The sequence below is a fragment of the Atractosteus spatula genome, chromosome 4 (genome assembly GCF_055471065.1).
Source record: "Atractosteus spatula isolate fAtrSpa1 chromosome 4, fAtrSpa1.hap1, whole genome shotgun sequence".
Classification (NCBI taxonomy): Eukaryota; Metazoa; Chordata; class Actinopteri; order Semionotiformes; family Lepisosteidae; genus Atractosteus; species Atractosteus spatula.
This window is the reverse complement of record NC_142709.1, coordinates 69,172,270-69,191,830: the sequence shown is the minus strand read 5'-3', so window position 1 is coordinate 69,191,830 and position 19,561 is coordinate 69,172,270. Positions and strand designations below refer to the sequence as shown.

The 19,561-nt window shown below is 39.6% G+C and overlaps 1 protein-coding gene across 1 annotated transcript; it reads left to right on the top strand.

Annotated features, from left to right (window-relative positions):
• Positions 1–1,753: 1,753 nt before the first annotated feature.
• LOC148836963 (cilia- and flagella-associated protein 337-like) lies at positions 1,754–19,526 on the top strand. Its single transcript, XM_088914218.1, has 19 exons — positions 1,754–1,864; positions 2,760–3,200; positions 3,778–3,954; positions 4,412–4,583; positions 5,852–6,019; positions 6,616–6,764; positions 7,485–7,718; positions 8,207–8,371; positions 8,795–8,910; positions 9,397–9,527; positions 13,085–13,183; positions 13,286–13,444; positions 13,838–14,025; positions 15,351–15,548; positions 16,637–16,839; positions 17,874–17,983; positions 18,270–18,416; positions 18,861–18,990; positions 19,361–19,526. The coding sequence occupies exons 1-19, from the start codon at positions 1,754–1,756 to the stop codon at positions 19,524–19,526; spliced, it is 3,264 nt and encodes a 1,087-aa protein (XP_088770344.1).
• Positions 19,527–19,561: the final 35 nt, after the last annotated feature.

The following is a 19,561-nucleotide window of genomic DNA, read 5'->3' as shown; positions in this document are numbered from 1 at the left end:
GTACAAATGCAAGGAGTTGATCGTAAACATAAGGAGAAAACCATCGTATGTTTATTGTTTTGAATAGGTGCCTGGCAATTTTTTTTTTCTGGATCAAGAACTTGACCATGAAGAAAATCTGGATAAAGGTTTCAGATATTACAGCAAGCGTGGCATTATTTTTTTTTAAAGAAAACAAGGAATGCAGGAGAGGGGAAACATTCCACAAGCCTAGTGCAGTAACTGCAACAAACGTTTTAGGTGTTGCATCGGTGATTCTTCTTCCAGTGGCTGAGAGAAACCAGATCTGAACTGACCTACATTTAAGAGGAAGACCAAACAGTACAGTGTGTAGCAAAACGGTCCAATGGACGGTGGATTCTACAGTGACCTTTTGAATTGTAAGAGCTTTGACACATTATGACTGTACGGGCTGACAAAATCATTGAAAACGGGTCATTACTCTGAAGGCTGTTTTCAGGTCACTGTATGTAATGTGTGGCTCACATTGTTCTCTATCAGTGGGTGTTCTCAGCTGAGATTAGTACCTCTCCAGTGTCCCGTGTTTGAATGGAGCAGAAGCAAGACGCACAAACACAACAGTCTCAACTCCTGGTTGCCAGGAAACGTTTCCAAGGCATTGCAAGAAAAGAAAAGGCAGAGTTTTTACTGTGCTGCTTTTAATCCACAACTTGCCTCCTGCACACGCCGCTGGATACTGATTTTAAAGAGAGATGTTTCAAAAACTGAGCTGAAATTACATTCCTGCAACTCTAAGGATGTCTTTGGATGTGAAAACCTTTGGTAGTTTCTAGGTAGGCTACACATTTAACATATGAGATTTGTTTTTTTCTTTGCTTGAAGTTCAGTCTGAATCAATGTACGTCTAGTTTCTTCCTGGACATGCTTTCACTATGATTGTTTATTTTTTAGATTGCTACAGTAGCCGTGAATGGAAGGGGTCAAAAGATTTTATTTCTGGTCATGTAACTGTTTAGACCTTTATGATATAAGCGGGCCAGTATAGTTTTTCCTATTAGGAACTTATTTTGCATTCAGTTGGAAGTTGGAAGAAGTTGAAGGTTGAATACTGTATGTACTTGCAGTCGTTTCTTATCTTAATATTGACTAATGCTTTGAGGTTATTCAGGTGAGCACATCGTTTTTGGTTTTTCTTTTATAATCAATATTATGAAATTGGTGAGCAATGTTTTTTTTTTCCGTCAATTCTTTTCAAGGGCAAAACAGTAGCTGCTGTGCTCCTTCAGCCTTGATTGTATTTGTAGATGACTGGGATCCTATTGCATTTTAGAGGCAGTGATCCTTATTTTTCATTGAAAAGACCCTAAGGACATCCAGAAAACATTCAGTAGTGACCTTGATGCTTGTTTCTATTGGTACCATCTACAAACACAAAAATCTCACTTTGTTAAGCTAAAATGTTTCTTGAGCATCTCTGGATAATAACTGCGAATGATTCTGTACAAATACAAGTATTTATTTTCAATAGAAATATTATGTAAAAGTCTTTATGTAAGCTTAAAGTCAGAAGTCATTAATTTCCTTATGTTCAACCATACATTTGCAAGGTCTTCCTTTATCAGTATGTGAAAAGATTTGTTTTTACCACAACAATAAATAAGGGCCCCTCAGTAGTTTGTCTAACTCTGTATAATGAAGCATTTTCAAAGGATTGTTTTGGCAATGGTGGCTGTGAGTTTCAGCGGTATGGGGTTTTACAGGTTAGTTACACCTTTCAGAGAATGAGAGCACAATGGCAACCCAAGTTCCTGACAAAATGGATACAAGAGAGAAGAAAGAGACTGAGTTTATAGAAAACAGACTAAGCATGAAGGATTTCCTGAAAATGCAGATGCTTTTCTTGGTAAGCTCAGACAAACTTCTCCGTCTCCCTGCCTATAAAAAAAAGCCTAAAAAATGTGATTGTGTGTTTATGTAGCTAAAACTATATAAAATTATGCTTTTACACCAGAGGTTGTTGAAAGGTGTTCGTGTGACAGTCCATGTGAATTTCTTGAGGTTTTGTTGAGATAAAAACATTCTGTTCATTTTAATGCCGATTAGAACGTGTTTAGAATGTGTTGCTGTTATTTTCTTCTTACATGCTTTACAAAGCGGATTGTGCACTGGTGAGCTCCACCTCTCAACTCCTAGACTTGGCGTATTGTCACAGGAGAACCTTCCTGAAACTCAGACCTCACTGAGTGCACATATATCATTTGCCCCTTCTGTTGGCTATTGCCCCCTGTGCTCTAGGATTGCTTTTTCATCTGCAAAGGTGAGTGTTCAGAGGGGAGCACCTACAGCAAATATCTGTGCTATTAAATTCTCCAGACAGGAGAATACTTAACTTCCCTTGTGTTCAGCATCAAGCACAGTTGAGCAGCAAGTCTGTCCCCTTTCCTTTGCCATCTAAAGTATTGATTTTTACCACACAGCTAGGGCAACAGAATGTCATGCCTTGGATTGTTCCAACCTGCAAATGAGAGAAAGAGCCTCAAGGGGCAATAACACTACACATTCTGTAGATATGAGTTGTAGATGGACTTGTTCACTATTGTTTCTTATAATGTGGGTTATTAGTTTCTTATGTGGTTACACACTCATATACAGTACATTGTTACTTATTCAATGTTGATAATTAAGATCTAAGAAAGATCACATGTAAACACATGCACGGATTCTGTTGGTAATTATAGATTCCATTCTTTCACGCCTTTGTTACATGCGCCTCTGCCCTCTTTTGTCTCTTGCTCTAGTTACCTGACTTAAAGGAACCTGTGTGTGTGATCAGAGAAGTGTTTGTAGATAAAGCATCTTCACTGGTTGGTCGAGGCACCAAGGATGAGTATGGAGAGCTTTTTGATAAAATTGATGTGACGCGAGAAGGTTTTATCACCTGGGACAAGCTGACCTCCTTTCTGCTCCTGGAACTGTACGAGAGAGATGAGCATACAAAAACCTCCGTGGTTCCGCAGTGGAAGGATATAAAACTCCTCCCAACGGCGCACAAGGAACCGATCCAGAAGATTGCGTATTTGAGGAGCTCCAGCAGATACCTGACCATTAGCAGAGAGGGGCTGCTGGGAATCTGGACAGACAGCCTTACGCCTCAGAAAATGATCCGCATCGCCACCGATTCTGTTAAACTCAAAGACCTCTGGGTGACAAGTCTGGCTTTGTTACCAAATGTCAACAAGGTATACAGAGTGTCACTGTACCCAGTGGTGCAGAAATAATCTTAAACTTTCTCTTCTGGTTCAATAAAATCTACAGAAGGAATGAAAACTTTATATAGTAAATATTAAATTAGAACTCTCAAATTGTTTGAAATTTTTGTAATCTGATTTGAAACTGAATTGGTAGAATTTAATGGTGGCCCTGTGCTGTTGTGTCCCAGTTCTAGGTTCCTGGCTCTGTCTGCATGGAGTATGGTATGCATGTTCACGTGTCTGAGTGGGGTTTCTACACGTACACTAATTTCCTCCCAGTTGTCCCAAGAATTGCGATGCAGATGAATCAGTTTCTCTGATTTACTGCGAGTGTGAGTGAAGGCCTTTGTGTGTGTGTGTGCCTGGCAATAGGCTGGTATCTTGCCTGGAGTGTAGTCCTGCCTTGTGGCCACACCCTTGGGCCTGCTGGGAAGACTGGTGATTAAAAATGGATGTGATAGATTGTTTTGTTTCATTTGTTTTGCTTTGAATGAAGATGCTCATAATAAGGACTCTGAACGCAGCAGCCTGCTCATTGATGTGTTTTTTTCATACTCTCCAACAGATAGCTGTTGGATTTACCAGCAAAGAAATTTGCTTCTATGACCTACTGTCTAAGCAGGAGTTCTCCTGCCAATATAAAATCCAGGACCTTGAGCAAACACCAATAAGTATGGACTACTGGTACAACCCAGGAGATGCAGATGAGGCAGTGCTGAGCTTTGGAGATGTTGGTGGAGAGGTACAGTACCATAAGCCACAGGCTTTACAGTAAATCTGTATCCTGAAAACATTTTTGAACTGAAGAGAAAAAGAAGGATGGATGTTTTTTAAAATATTTTTAAAAACTTGTGACCTTATCTGGGTGCATTCACTTTAAATTGTGGCCTTGACTGACATAGTGGCACAGATGCATCCGTTTCAATACCAATAAAAAAAAATGTTTATTTTATTTTAACAGAAAAGGAGAAGACAGAAATTAAGTATGTACAGTATATGTACAGTAACTACTCAGCATCTTGGAAGGCAGAGTGCACATTCTAGAACAAATAACTAATTCAGTACAACATATGGCTCTTTTTCATTTTTGCAATCCATCTACTGTAATTAGTACCAGATTCGTGACCTGTTGAAGTTTTTAACTGTGTTCAAACAGCACGTATATGGTAAAACATGTTCCAGATTTTTTTGTTTTGCAGGTGAATGGAATTTGTTTCACAACTGCACAAATATTGCTATTTGAGAGGCCAACCAACACAGCTGATCCGGACTCAGTAATAATCATTAAGTGGCCCGAGCTTGTCAGTGGCTGCCACAGGAGCTGCTATATTGCGAGACACAGGGCTCACAGGAGCAGCTGGGTTCGACGAGGTAGCTACATTAGCGCAACAATATACTTATTCAACATCAATGCTGCATTGACTCAGATTCATTGCAGGTACTTTTCTAAGTATCGGTGTCCTGGAAGTTGCAGAATTGTCATGCTTATTCATTTTCACACAGTGAGCCCCAGCTTAAAGAAGCTGGTCAGTACATTCCCTTACGTGCCTGTTAAACTGTCCTTGTCGTGCTGCTGCAGCTTTGAATCACTGCACTGTGACAGGAAAACCAATTTTGTTACAGCTGTCACACAAACCTCTTGGTAATGTCTGTGGTCGTGATGATAGCAGCCTCTTGCCGTTCTGTCAATAGGGCTATCTCGGCAACGTTGAAGTTCCAGTTTTATGGAAACCTTCAAGATTTTAAATATTCCCATTGGCTTACTTCTCTAGTCACTTCAGTGTCTAGTATAGTTGTGAAGGCCCAATTTGGCTGATTGGAGCATGCTGCCACAATAAATGAAAATCTTCTAGCAGTTATCCTTCTAGTACAAGTACTGTGTGAACTTGGATGTTGTTTCCGAGATCCAGTACAGCGTATGGTTAACCAACCTATGTCAGTAGCACACAGAGCTAAGAGGTGATTCAGGCACTGTACCTCTCAGATGACCATAATGTCCTTACCTCCTTTAAAAAAATATTTCTGAAATGGAATGTGATCTCATTATAATCGGCTTTGTTATTGTTGGGTGTTTTATATACTGTATGTATTGTCCTGATACTCGCGCCTATGGCACAAAACTAATAAGTTTGTATCATATTGATTTTTTTAAAATGTTTTTCAGTCAATGGCTCCCTTTTATTTAACGATTAGCATGCTGCTTCTGAAATGAGGGAGTTTCTGTGTAACCATGGCAACACTGCAGTAGGTATAGAGAAAACTGCATAACCACAGTATCTTAATTATGTCATTAATTATTTTAGTATTTATAGCCTTGTCCATGAGAGCCCCAGAGATACAGCAGCATGTGTTTAACTTGATTGGAAAAAAGTTACGCAGTGTAGGACTGGTGAGTAAAGTTGATGGGAACAGTGAAAGGTGTTGCATACAGTAGGTAACCCTGACATACAAAATGATTTTTAAACAAATTTAAGTTTAGTTTGAGGGGTTTTTTCACAATGACCAATTTGAGATTTAAGCTCTGTTTTCGAGTTAAATTGCTTAGGCAGGGCAAGCAGACTGGACGAGCAGACCGGGGGAATGTTTGTCCTCTAAATCCAGTTGTTAAACTGTGAGGTGACTCGGTTGTGTTCAATCAGTGAAGTACCTGGGCAATTTGGAAGCCTTTATCTCCTGCACGACTGGCGCTGTGAACAGCGTAGTGCTGGCTTGGAAGGAAAACGAAGGCGCCCCACTTCGCACGACCATTTTCCACATCAGCAAAGGCATCAACGACTTCGACTACCACCCAGGAATGAATTTAATTGGTACATTTCTTCTCTTCTCTAGAGCTAATTTTATTTCATTTTATTTTATTTAATCAAGCTTTTTTTTTGGTCACTAAGATGAAGTCTATAAACACCCCCTACACATCACCCTCACCCACAGTCATTCCTGTGCTAATTACTTTTGTTAGTCACAGTGGGATTTCTTTAATGATATAAACAGTGGCAGTTGTAGTATCAGTAACCTTTGTATTAATCCTGCTCCTTTTCTTTTCCTCCTAACCAATGGGGGACTAATTACAGATTTCCTAATGAAAATGAATCAAAGAAAATAGAATGCTAAGCAACAGCAGGTTTTTAATCGTAAGGATGGCAAATCTCAGACCCCCTTGTTCCAGGAATGCCAACAAGTCACTGAGGCCGTGTACATTTTGGTTTCACATGTGCGAAGCACCCTGTGGTTTGTAACTTAAGGTTGTTTTAATTCTCTCTGATGTTTTGCCTTAGTCAGTATATTACAAAATGATATCCTGTCACTTCAAGCTTCTGTTGCTGTATATAACATATTTTTAAAGAGCTTGAATTCAGGCAAACAGTTATACATGCCTTTTTAGAGTTTTCTCCTTGCTTCCCTACAGCCACTGCTGGTATTGACAACAAAGTTTGCCTTTGGAATCCTTATGTGATTTCCAAGCCCACTGGGGTTCTGCAGGGACACATGGCCAGTGTCATAGCAGTGCAGTTCATCATTGCAAAAAAGCAACTTTTAAGCTTTTCAAAGGACAAGGTGATTCGCTTTTGTCTTTTTTCCTTCTAACACAAACCAAACAGTTGCTGTGTTAATCTGAGCACAGAAAACAGAATATTTTTGCGCTGTAATATAATTGAATCAGTGTCAAACAGAATCTCAAAATGATTAATGGCTAGTCTAGGTAACTACCATGCAGTAATGTTTATATTGTGTGTTTCATTGAGTAGCATATAGGCCATCCTTATTGAAGACGATATGTGGCGCCCTTCCTTCTGGGCCTGAATTTCCAAACCTGGTCTCCAAGTGACTGGGGACACTGTGCTGTAGGAGCTGTCGGCCTTTAAACGAAATGATAACCTCAAAATCTTAGCCACTTGCTAATTTAATATCTCATGGCACTGTTTGCAAGAGTGCTAGTGTTAACTGTGGTGTCCTGGCTAATGGACTTGCACAATCTGGACTCCTCAAAATCCCCTTTAATGCAATATTTTGTAACCTGTTACTTCTCCACATGATTGTGCTATATAGAGGTGCTGCTATGCTTCAGCCATTTGGGTTCATCACTTTTATTATTATTATTATTTTTATAACTGACAGTAAACCTTGAGTTAAACTCATAGTTAAGTCACTTGTCATAGGATGCAGGCTGTGTATGTTTTTGTTCTGTTCACAACTTTTGCAATGTGAAAAATAACTGAAAGCTGTGTTTTGGTCTTCAGAAGAAAGAAAATTCCAACATACTTTGCTATTTTTAAGGTTTTGCGAGTTTGGGATGTGCATCATCAGCTGTGCATTCAACGCATAGCTGGCATTTTCCCCAAATGTGTAGACTTCCATACGGTACTGTACTTTGATGAAGAGCACGGGAAGCTTCTGACAACCTTCAACAACCAGATTACGCTTCTAGAAGTCAAACAAGAAACTGGCCAGAGAGTCACAAGCCATGCAAAACCTGTCAGCTGTGTTCTCTACAATCCAGTGTTTAAGCAGGTGAGTTTCTATCTGTATTTCTGCCCCGCTAAATGTAGGACAGAACATTTTTGCAACCAGTAGCAGATCTGGCAATGCGAGTAATGTGCTGTGAATCCCTGTCACAATGTCTTAGAAGATTGACTTTCCACTCTAGTGACCAAGTCAAACAGTGGTAAGTTCACCAGCTCATTTTGTGAACTAGTTCAGTTGTTTTCTTTTCCCAGAAGTGTAAAACCGCAACAAAGGCAGGGGTAAAACTGTTAGCTCTCTACATGACATATTATAGAAATAAATAAATCTAGGAATGTGCATTGTTGGAATGTGGCAGTACTATATTGCTACAAAACCTATTGTACCAAAACAAAAGACAAACTTTTGCAGAGCAGAGTTTAAATGAATTATTGTAGCAACAACTGAAGTAACCCCAAAAGTGAACTGCTCTGATCCCTAAATGATCCTGCTGCAGGAAAATGAAAGTGCATTTCTTTGCTTCATTGTTTTTGAAGGTAATAAGCTCTGATGCTGACTCGACCGTTACTTGCTGGATGATAGATACAGGACAGAAGATTAAGCAGTTCACCAGGTGCCATGGCAATGCTGAGATCTCCGCTATGGCGCTTGACGCCACTGGTACCAGGCTGTTCACCGGAGCCACAGATGGGATGGTAAAGGTCAGTGTAGAAGATGTTGTCATCCGTCCCTCATGCAGCAGCATCTTCCCAAAAGACACTGGAGGGTTGTCAGCTTCACCTTCTCTCCGATATTTCTCAGCAGGATATTCTGCCGAAGCTACTGTATTTCACCAGGTTACTCTTTTTAAATGTGATTTAAACGTCAGCTCTGGCAGTACCGGGCAGCTGTGAAATGACTCGTATTGATTTGTAGTCACTCCCCACACCCCGTGCCTCCTCAAGGCTGCTGTGATTCCTAACCAGCTTCTCGATAATGGATGGGTGACATTTAGGAATGACATTAATAATAAAGATATCTCTATAGAGCTTCTTTTTAAAATAGGGATGGGTATTTTATCAGTGGTGGTACAAAGAAATGACATGTTTTCTTTCAGATTGTTGCTGTGTCTGTTTAATTCCTAGGTGTGGGATTTCAATGGGCACTGCCATCATAAACTGAGTGCTGGTTTAGACCAAGCGGTGGAGATCTCCCAGATCTTGGTACTCAAGAGGACAGTGTTAGTTCTGGGATGGGAAAGGTGTGTCGACATTGTTTTACACCAGTCATGATTTACTGTGCAGTGGTCGGGATTAAAAAACGAGAACTGTGTATTTCTACTTTCCAACTCTCTGATGGTGGCACACTCAAGAAGCTTGTACGGAGTCTGTAGGCACTGATAACAAATCTCTGTGATGCATACTTGATGTGATATTTAGTTCAACATAGAATTTTTCAAACACGACTATGCTTTTGGGTCCATCTAGCCCATATGGTCATTTTTATGTAATTGATCCAAGGATCTGCTTCAGCCCTTTATTGAACAAAGCCAGGGTAATGGGATCAACAGCATGGCTGGGTACTCCAGTTCTTGGTTTTCAATGCACCTCCACATACTTTTCACTAGTGCCCTGGTGCCTGTCTCACTGTCCTCTCCATGCAGATATCCATTTCTCTAACATTTGCAATATCCTTCCACACTTGACATCTTGTAAATCCTTACAGCTCATATCTCTACCCTCTCCAGAATGATTACCGTGTTTCGACTGAACAGCCTGACACAGTTTTTTGTGAAGCCTTCCGAATGGAAAGGGGGGCTCCAGCACCAGGATGACATCCTCTGTGCAGCTTTCTTGCCTCCACAGACCTTGGTCACAGGTATCTTTTGTGTTTTGTACTGGTACTCTATCCTGAAAACACATTAAACATTTTGTTTAAATGTTATGTTTTTTGTTTGATTCTGCTAGCGTCATGATCAATAACTTTTAATTCACGTGGCTGATGCCTTTATCCAAAACATCCGTAACCACTGCAATGATTTGAATTTATAGAAAAGAACAGAAACTGGAATGGTAAACTCATGGAGAATTTTATGGATACTAGAGACCACTCAATCTGAACAACAGTGGCACGCACATGGTTTTGAAGAATACAATATGCGGTTTTATTAAGACAGCAAGCTAATATGATACAAGACTATATACATTGACTATAACACTTGAGGTAGTAGTCAGATTTGCTGTTAATCAGCCTCATACCATTACATCAACATTTATATGCTGGAAAGTCCAAGTAGGTATTCAATTACTTTCCTAATCTAATCTTTATCAAACACAAACTCATTTAGAATAATTAAATATGAAGAATAATTTAAATTCTCAGGGGTTATAATGTGAACATTAGATGCACACTCGTTGGAACGAGATGCTTGGCCAGACACAGTCAGGATGAGATTTTTAAAGTGTCACGGGGAGTGGAATAGCGGATCCGGTTGAGGTGTCCAATCGTGGGCCGCTGGCTCTGTGTCAGAGGATGTCCAACCGTCACAGATGAAGAAAAGGAAAGGGTTCCATCTAGTCTCGCACTGCTCCAATGTGCAACATGCACAAAGGCACATGGCCACAGGCGAGACGGAGATGGGACAAACTCAGAAAGTCTGTTCGTTGGTATTTAGTAGCTGCAACTCTGAATACTCCTTGATATTCAGTGACGTCGATAGAAGTACAGCTGTATTTCATGGATCAATCAAAATTATAATTGGGAGCTCATTACAGAGTCACATTATATCAGCAGCTGACTAAAAAAAGAGTTAAGCAGCCAGCAGCCTCTTTCTGAACTTAATTCTAAGCAGAATAATAGCCTTAATAATAGCTACACCATTTATAGAAATCATCATTTTATGGGACCGATATGAGTGTAGTATCTTATTCAACATTGCAGAAGACAGAGCCCACCCTGGAAGTGAATCCACGAAATCCCTTGACCACCACTCCGCACTGCCGCTTCGTTTCTTGTTTATCGTAAAATATATATATACACGTTTATCATCTTGAATGCAAGTGTACATGACATCAAGTTTTACATAGTTTGAGATCCTACAATAGTGGGATTTGTCTGCGACTGTTTCGGGGAGTCTTCTGCTCCAATTTGCATATTCACTGGCTTTTAAAACAAAATAAAGAAGATTCAACCTGATTGTTCTGTTTCGGCATCTGCCTGAAGCAATTTCCTCAAAATACTGTTCAATATAAAGTAACAGATTCTATTTTTAAAAAAATGGATGCTGTTTAGTACAGTACAAATACCCTGATATGTTTGCATGCTTAGAGATCTTTATTTTGGTATTTTTGGTATTTTGTTTAATTCTCTTTTATACATGCTATTCTGTTTCAGTTAAATAACATCATAGCTTTATTGTGACTTTAACTCACAGCTTATTTTGACAATAAGGGACAGGCACATTTTAATGAGGAGTCTGATTTCTATGTGCAATTAAAACGTAATTAACCCAACGGTACTTGCTATCAAAGTATTCTGTTCCAAAGAAAGTAGAAGTACAAAAAGAGTTTTGAAAGTCAACGAACGAACATTTTTTATGGACGGTAGAAGCTAAAGTAAAACCAATTACCTGTAGAGGAGTTAAGAGAGCAAACAGAAGCAGCTGAATGACTGTGTATTTCAGAGAATTGTTTTAGTCCCCAGCTAGAGAGAAGCTCCTTTGTTTTTCCCTGGCTGTTTAAACTGATTACTGATCTATTTGCTCTCTGTGAGGTTAGGAATCATTTTTCCTGCTTCCGTACATCCGTAGTGAAAAGGCTGCTCCCGGTTAGGGCCTTAGCAGTCCCATTCAGGAAGCGGGGGGCTGTTCCCGGAATGGGATGTCAGTCCACCGCAGTGTACACAAACACAATTTCGAGAGACCAATTATCCTAGCCTGTGTGTTTCAGGGAGGTGGAAGGAAACCTAAGCAGCTAGAGAGCCCCCACATGAACACAGAGAGAACATGCAGCCTCCCTACAGGAGGTGCCGCATGCCAGAATTACCCAGCACCTAATCTCCGAGAGACAGGAGCATTAATTGCTCTTGTCACCATTTCACCCCCTCATGCTCTTTAAACTATATTGTATTGCTATCAGCTCTTGCTGGATAAGGAAGGAAACAGTTCCAAGCAGGGCTTCTTGCCTTCCAATGTGTGTGTCCGGTGTATAGCAATGGTAGTCTTTTCCAGCTTTGTTGTGAGTTGCCTATGCACAGAGAATACAAAGGATAATAGGAGTGGAGTGAGAATAACTAACAAGCCACCCGGAACAGAAGCATGTTCTCTGGATTATGCAAATTTGCAAATTAAATTATGTTTATTAGCGCGAGGAGCGAAATCTGCTTTGCAGGCTGTGAATCAAAATGCAAGGGAAGATCTTGCTGCTGGGATGTGTCGGCGCGCGGATTCTCATTAAACCTGAAAAAAGGCCATGCAGCACCTGATAGCAGACAGCCTGTGCGGCACTTTCCTTTTCTCCATTCAAGGCTTTGCTTCACCTTGTCTGTCAGAATGACCTGCACCGCACACAGAGATCCAGGAGCTCTTCAGCCGTGTGTGGTTTTAGAGCTCCTCAGCGCTGGTAGAGCTGGACCCTTACATTGAAACAGAATGATTTAGCTGAAAGGCCATCTCTCGATGCAAAAGAAATGACGGAGATAATCTGCTGCTAATGGAAGTTCCGTCAGTTAATAGCGCAGTATGAATGATGTACAAAGGTCATTTTCCTTCACAATCGTCTGTACTGTATCTTCTGTTCCCGTTCAGCGCCGTTAAAATCACTCTGTTATCTTTTCACAATGCACAATTAACTGAAAAACATGTGGGGGAAAATAAAAAATTAGAAATATGTGCCTGGCCACAGGGGCCTTAGTAACTCTGTTTTAATTTTATTTCTACTTTATGTTTTATTGAACGGAGCTGAAGGTAGTAGATTTGCGTAGTATCACTGATAAGCAACTGTTTAGCACTTGGAGGAAACTGGATGGATTTTTTTATGTCCCCAGTCTGGTGGGAGATGGAATGTGTTTCACAGTAGCCCAGCCTTGTCACCACATACAGTGCCAGTTCAACAACTTTATGGTAAAATCTGAACATTGACTGCTATGACACTCTCTGTCTCAGAACCTCTGTTCTCTGGGGGTGCTTGTGGATTGGAGATGGAACCATCATATCCCTGTCATTCATTCGGAAACTGACTACTGAAGCGATGCCTGCCTGGCGTCTGATTAGCACTAGACATATCTGATTCCTGAAAAACTACCTCACTGTAAATCTGAGATGACTGGCAGTCAAAGACAAGTTATTGACAATAAGCACCTCTTCTTTCACGCATCAAGAATGACAAGCTGGCTGTACAGGTGCGCTCTATTTTAAAATCTGCGCTCTTCTTATGCAGGAAGTTATGATGGGGAAATAATTATATGGAACAACAACACCGAAAACGCTCTCCGCAAACTTCATCCAGACGGCAAAAGGAATTTCAAGTCTAAGTCAGGTTAGTTGCAAGATTTTTTTTTCTTTATAAAGACATACAGAAGATTACACCCCAGTTTGAAGTTTTTGTAACCCAATCTATCTGGTGGTCTTAATTCTGCAGACAGTGCCCTGTCAAAGCTGGGGAATCGATCTCGGTCCTCATCTACGCACTCAGGAAAGCGAACCCGCTCTCTTGTCTTGACTGAAACCGATACTGAGTGTAACTACAACATAACTAGACTGATATTCCTGGAAGCCAGGAAAAATGTGGCTGCTGGAGGTAAGTTAAACAAACATGACAGAACAATAGGAAGGTTTAAAATAAAAAAACTCACAAAAACGTGTTCTGAAGAAAATTTGAAGGTATATGTTAATCATTCCAACTTATTTGAAATAAAATGTGACTTCTGTGCTCAAAGCTTTAGTTTTCTAGACACAGTGGTTTTATTGCATTTATGCACGAGTTACATTGAGCTGAAAAAAAATTAACGTATGTTACTAGTTCAGTGCAAAGATTAAATTGCATCTAGTTCATAAAACACAATACTTTCTGGCCTGTAGTGTGTTAGCATGTTGTATTATTAGTGCTTATTAACTCAGCGATGGAGCTGCTGATTTCAGTTCAGTTTCAGTTCAGTTTGTTTCTCCTGTTCTCTCTTTGTCTCTGTCTCAGATGGTGCGAACCTGGTCTCTTGTGGAGGTTCAGGAACTGTGAGGTTTTGGAACACAGTGAAGAGCTGTCTGGTGGCAGAATTTATTGCTCACAAGGATGTGGGCTCCATTATCATGAGTATCGACAAATCAAGCCAGTACCTCTTCACTGGAGATATTGATGGATGGGTAAAGGTCTGGGATATACAGGTAAGAGTGGCTGATATCAAGAGCTCGTTTTTCAGGACGTCCATCTGAAAGAATTTCACAAATTTGAAGGCTGAAGCTAATATTTCACATTTCCAGACCTGAAACAGTAAAAAGTATCAGAACTGGAATGCTCAAATGCCCTTTCTTATAGAAAATCAGTGTCCAAAGTCTTGTTCATAATCCTCTATCATACAGTAAATGAAATTAAGCATAATTTAATTTTTTAAATATCGAAGTGTGTGGAAGGAAGGGTGATTGTGGCAGGGATTCCAATCCTGCTTATTGACTTCAAAGTCAAGCTATTATTTCCAGCAGGTTTGTCACCAGCTCAAAGAGTGCAATAATACTCTAGATTTTTCTATTCTAATGTCTTCCAAGTGCTTCCTACAATGGATTAAAATATATTGGAACTGCTTTTTTATAGTAGACCTAATGGTATAAATAGAATGCTGTCCAAACATTTTGCATTGTTCTTATTTTTTACTCAGTGTTCTTTTTTCTTTATATAGGAACCAATTCAATGGTAAATAGCTGAAATGCTGGCTTTAAGATATCAATTAATCCCGATACACCAGTGTTTTGTGGTACAAAAAGTACCCTTGTTAGCCGTATGACTGAGAAGAGGTGTAACTCCTTATGTCTAAAATGACTTAGCGCTGTTGCACAGCAGCGTATGTATTTGTAATAAATAATGGAGTTTACAATGAAAGTTTGGGAGGGATGACAACAACCACGCTCAATCGTACTCAGCTGCCAGTAATTAGCAATCACTCCCGTCATCCTTCCTCCACCGAATGCTATATATACCAACGTGATATCTCTCTCCCTCGCGTGCGACTTTCGCATCCCACCTCCACCCCAGCTCCACCTCTGCAGCGACCCCGTGGTCTCCCTGCATGGGGGTCCTGGCCTCCTTGTCCTATGGCCAGGAGGTCGGCCCTCAGCCAAGCGGGTTAAGCCAATATCCGCGCCATAATAGTTCATCACACTTTGATCTTGGGCGTTATCATTCCTAGTGAAATAAGTTTATTATAACAATAGTTGTATTTACAGTACTAAGTGCATGGAGACATTTTAAAGTAAAAGTCACACAGCATTTCAAAATCAGGTCTTCATTATAACCTTGCCTGTTGCATGTTTTTGCTCTGTTGCCTCAGAATATCCAATAAGACATTAAAATATCATCTTCTGTGAATTATGCGTTTGAAAGCTTTGTCTGTCATCAGGAATCCCTTAACATTTGAGCTTGCTTATGTATTATTGATTGAAATGTGCACATAAGAATGTAATAGCTTTTAATGATGTTGTTTTTGGCTTTCAATCAGGAGTACGGCCTTCATTCCAGTGATAATGTGATCAATCAACCTCCGGCTTTGCTGACAAGATTTCAGCCCCATGTGGACTGTGTCAGTCACCTTGAAACATGTGTACATAATGGACAATTGCTTCTAATTTCTGCATCTGCGGACTGTAGTATAGTGGTCAGCTACATCAATGGATCAATTGTAGGAATATTTGGACAGGTAAGCAGGAATGGTATTTCACTGTGCAAACAGTGATGATTACTGTAGACAACAATACATTTGGAAATAATTTGAAAGGAATGATTGTCCTGTAACTATTGCACAGGTCAGTCCTCCTTATTCCATGTGTTCATGTAGCAATACATTTGTCTTTACAAAAACCCCATAAATCCATGAAATAAAACCAATAAGCTTTTCACAGTTATGGAGACCTTGCATTTTAAGTGCTTCATATTCTTCTTAACATAATATTAAGATCTGACATTTATGAACAAATGCTTTAGGCTGTTGTGATTCAAGAAGTTTGGCGTTTATGGAATGAAAATGAGATCAAAGCCTGCATTGGACATTCCCAACTCAGGTCCTTGGGGTCTTGAATCCAAGTTTTCCTTTGGTCTCCTTGTCTTTTTAAATTATAGTATAAAACATACACCTCAGAGAATGGTTAAATTGATCCAATTAAGGTTTTACAGCTCCAAATTATCCCTTCTCCTTAGTCTATTAATGATTTAAAGGGATATAGGAAACCTAATGGATTTTGGACCACCAGGAAGAGACTTGAGTAGGTCTATATCTTGATGAACTGTACTGTTACCTAACTATCAAGTTAAATAAGTTAGTTGCTTTTTGATTTTGGTCCTGTATTTGAGAGCTCTTGTATAATGGTAGATTTTGGGTGTTTCTGTCCAAATGAAGGAGTGATATAATACTGTATTTAGAGCGGTAATCTCCAATCCTGGTCTTGTAGAGCTCAAATACATGTTTTTTTTTAGGTCACTTTGAAACCATCAATTTTGAAAGGCGTGGCTCAGTTTATGTGTGATGAGTTCAGCCTGTGACTTAATACAAAAACCTGTGATTTACAAAATTTATTAAATTTGGAACACATACCCGAATATCCTTCTGCCTTCAAGGGAGCAAATTGGTTGCAAAATTGGCCAATAACCTGCAAGTGTTTCCAATTTTCAGAAATACGTGATGCAGGGTACCTACTGTGCAAGACTAACTGGACTGGGACTGGTCTAGGACCAGAATCAGAGATTCCTCTATTAGGGCAATTCTGCTTTAACCTGTGGGCCTAATTCTAGGAAGAACACTGGAGCATTGATGGCATCGGTGAGCTTCCTGTCCCCACAACATGCCTACAGGACGAGAGAGAACAGCATGAAGATGAAAAGTCAAATGCAGGCTCAGAAGAAACCTCAAGTGAAAAGAATTCAGAGGACCTAGAAGATGGCTCCCTGGACCAGTCTATGGACACTGAATTAGATGTAATGGAACATCCCATTTTGTAGGTTTTTCTCACTATAAAAGATTTATTAATGTTACCGAGGATCTTTACGTTACACGCGCCGAAGGAGCCAGCTTTACGTCAATTTATTAATTTAATTTTCTTTCAACTCTGTCTTCCTGAATTAAAGCACATTTTCAAAAAAGTAAATGTAATAATAAGAACCCTGATGTGTTGTTTTCATAGGCCAAATTGTTTACATTGTACAGCATACACCTGTTTGTTAAGGTGAACAGGAAGTTCTTTAGGAGTGGGAGCCATTTTAATTAGTTCAAAGCTAATTATTGTTGTTATTATTATTAATAATATTTTGCAGCACATAACATTAGTACCAAACAATACTCTTACATGATTCCACAAGAAAAAAATGAAAAGATTTCAGCAATATTTCTAATATTTCTGGCAACATGAAATGCTTTGCAATTTCAACTCTTTCATATACTGTATATTCACTCATTACAAAAGTAAATTCTTTATGTTAACATAAATCCTCTGTTTGCTAGGTGGAAGCATAGCATTGTATTGAATGTTCATTCTGCCTTTATCTGATTTTAAGCAACCCTTGTGGTGATAAAAAACAGCTTTTACAATTTCACAGATGCAGTGTAATGGCTTTTCTAGGCAATGAGATGCAGGAAAATCTTAAAGAAAAAGGAGAGAATGACTACTGTTCAACAATTGATCAACTAGTGCTATCCATGACTAATATATTGCCACCTTCAGACACTTAAAACGTCTTCATTCCTTACAATAAATTTACCTTTGTCCATGAAAATCCAATTCATTAGCATGACTTGCAGTGTATGTAACCATCTGGTAACACTTTGCATAGCCCCTCTAATGAATTCTAAGAATATGTCACCTCTTACTCTGGAGACTTTAGGTTCATTTTAGGTGGTTGCAGCACAGATGTCTCCAAGGACAAAGGAGAGGGAAAAAACAAAAAAGACACAAACACTTTTCTGCTCAGAATCGCTACGTTACGTCAGCCTTCATTCCCTATTATTGATGTGCATCATGTTTCCGCTACGCAGATCCAATCCATGGCAAAACACCATTTTAGGGAAAAGGTACCAAGAATGCAGAGGTTTAAAAGAGAGTGACCAAAGACTTTCACCATATGAGGAAATGCGAAGTTCTATTGGTAAGATACAATATATGTGTGAATTCTAAATGCTATCCTGTCAAAATGTACATTACTTAAATTTATGGTAGAATTTTATGGTAAACATGATATGGACATATATGGGTAATTGTGTCTTTCAACAACATTAAACAAACAGGATTATAATTAATTGTAATGTTAGCAGCCATTTATTTTCAATTTCTTTTTCATTTTCAAGTATCACACAGGATGGCAGATATCTCTTTTTTCCCTCTGGCCTGCTGACCTGTTTTGTTTGCGCTAATTACATGTGGTGTCATTGCAGGTACTTTCAGCTCCCTGCGAGTCGGGGAGCTCAGCCGTGTGGAGAAAATTGAAAAGCCGGATTTTGTCATAAACCCCCACCGGTACTTTGGGGAGAAAGGACATGAGAAGACCCTACAGCCCCCTGATATTTTAGTGGTTTCCGAGAGTGAGATTTTCCATCCTGATATTTATTTAACGTCAAAGTCAATAGACAATAACATTCAATAAAGATATTGGAAAATTATTGTTAAGATGTGTTATGTCTGCAGTATTATCTATTATGCTTTTATAGATTTGTTTTCTTGTGTAGTTCTGATGATGAATTCTGAACAAGGCTGCTAGGATAGGGTTTTTAAAGGTGTCCAAGAATCCATTCTTAAATTATCAAAAAACTCTCATATCTGATATCATAATTTGATTTTTATTCATCAATAATTAAGAACAGTTGAATTATTAACTGATTGTACAAGGTATTGCTATTCATATGGTAATATAAACAATAATCATTCGGACTAGAGCAACTGGAGATCACCGTCTGGGAAGGATGCCATTGCGTTCTGAAAATAGGTCGAATCTTCCAAACATTGAGATGTGTTTCTCTGTGCAACAGCTGGGAAAGGACCCTTTGACGAGAGAAGTTTATTTCCGAAGGAGATTCTGGAACAAGGACAAAGAGCCAGGCGATCCCACGAGCAACAGGAGGCCACACTCCGCAAGAAACCCAGCAGAGAGCAAAGCAGGTACAGTATGTCGCAGGGGAGGTGAATGCAAAACCTTATTTCATAGCACAGCTCCATTTCAAAACAAGAATTCCAATTAGAGGTCTGTTAGCATCCCAGTACTGCTCTATTAATAGATTTAATAGTATGGCACATCCCTGAGGCATGCGTTCTAAATCAGGGTGTGATGTAATTTCATCAATTTCATCATCCCTCACCTCACACAACAGAAAACAAAAGGAAAGCGAATCACTTGTTCCTTCACTGTTGGCTGTTCCTGCAGCTGAAATTGTATGACTGTTCAGATTGTAGCAAACATGTAGTAATATTCGCATGCAGAGCAGTCAGGAAACAGTAGTTACTGCGTGTTAGTAGGAGTCATTTACTGCAGTTCCATTGTCCTTTTGGCGCAGGAAACCCAAAGCGAGTTTTTCATCAGTGTCGAAGCCTTGAAGTCTGCTAATGGAGTGAGCAAGCAGAGTGGGGTCAGTGTTCAAAGCCAGAGGGGTTGCAAGACCAAAGAAACACCCTGTCGGAAATCTTCAGCGTTCTCTTAAACCTCAGGTTCTGAAAGGAAAGTCCTCTCAAGCCC

Bases quoted from the DNA above. Each gene is read 5' to 3' on its own strand.
- LOC148836963 (XM_088914218.1), top strand. From the start codon at position 1,754: ATGGCAACCCAAGTTCCTGACAAAATGGATACAAGAGAGAAGAAAGAG. The intron at 16,840-17,873 runs GTAGGTTTTTCT...TCCGCTACGCAG, and splicing joins GTAATGGAACATCCCATTTT to ATCCAATCCATGGCAAAACA. The intron at 18,991-19,360 runs GTACAGTATGTC...CATTTACTGCAG, and splicing joins CCCAGCAGAGAGCAAAGCAG to TTCCATTGTCCTTTTGGCGC.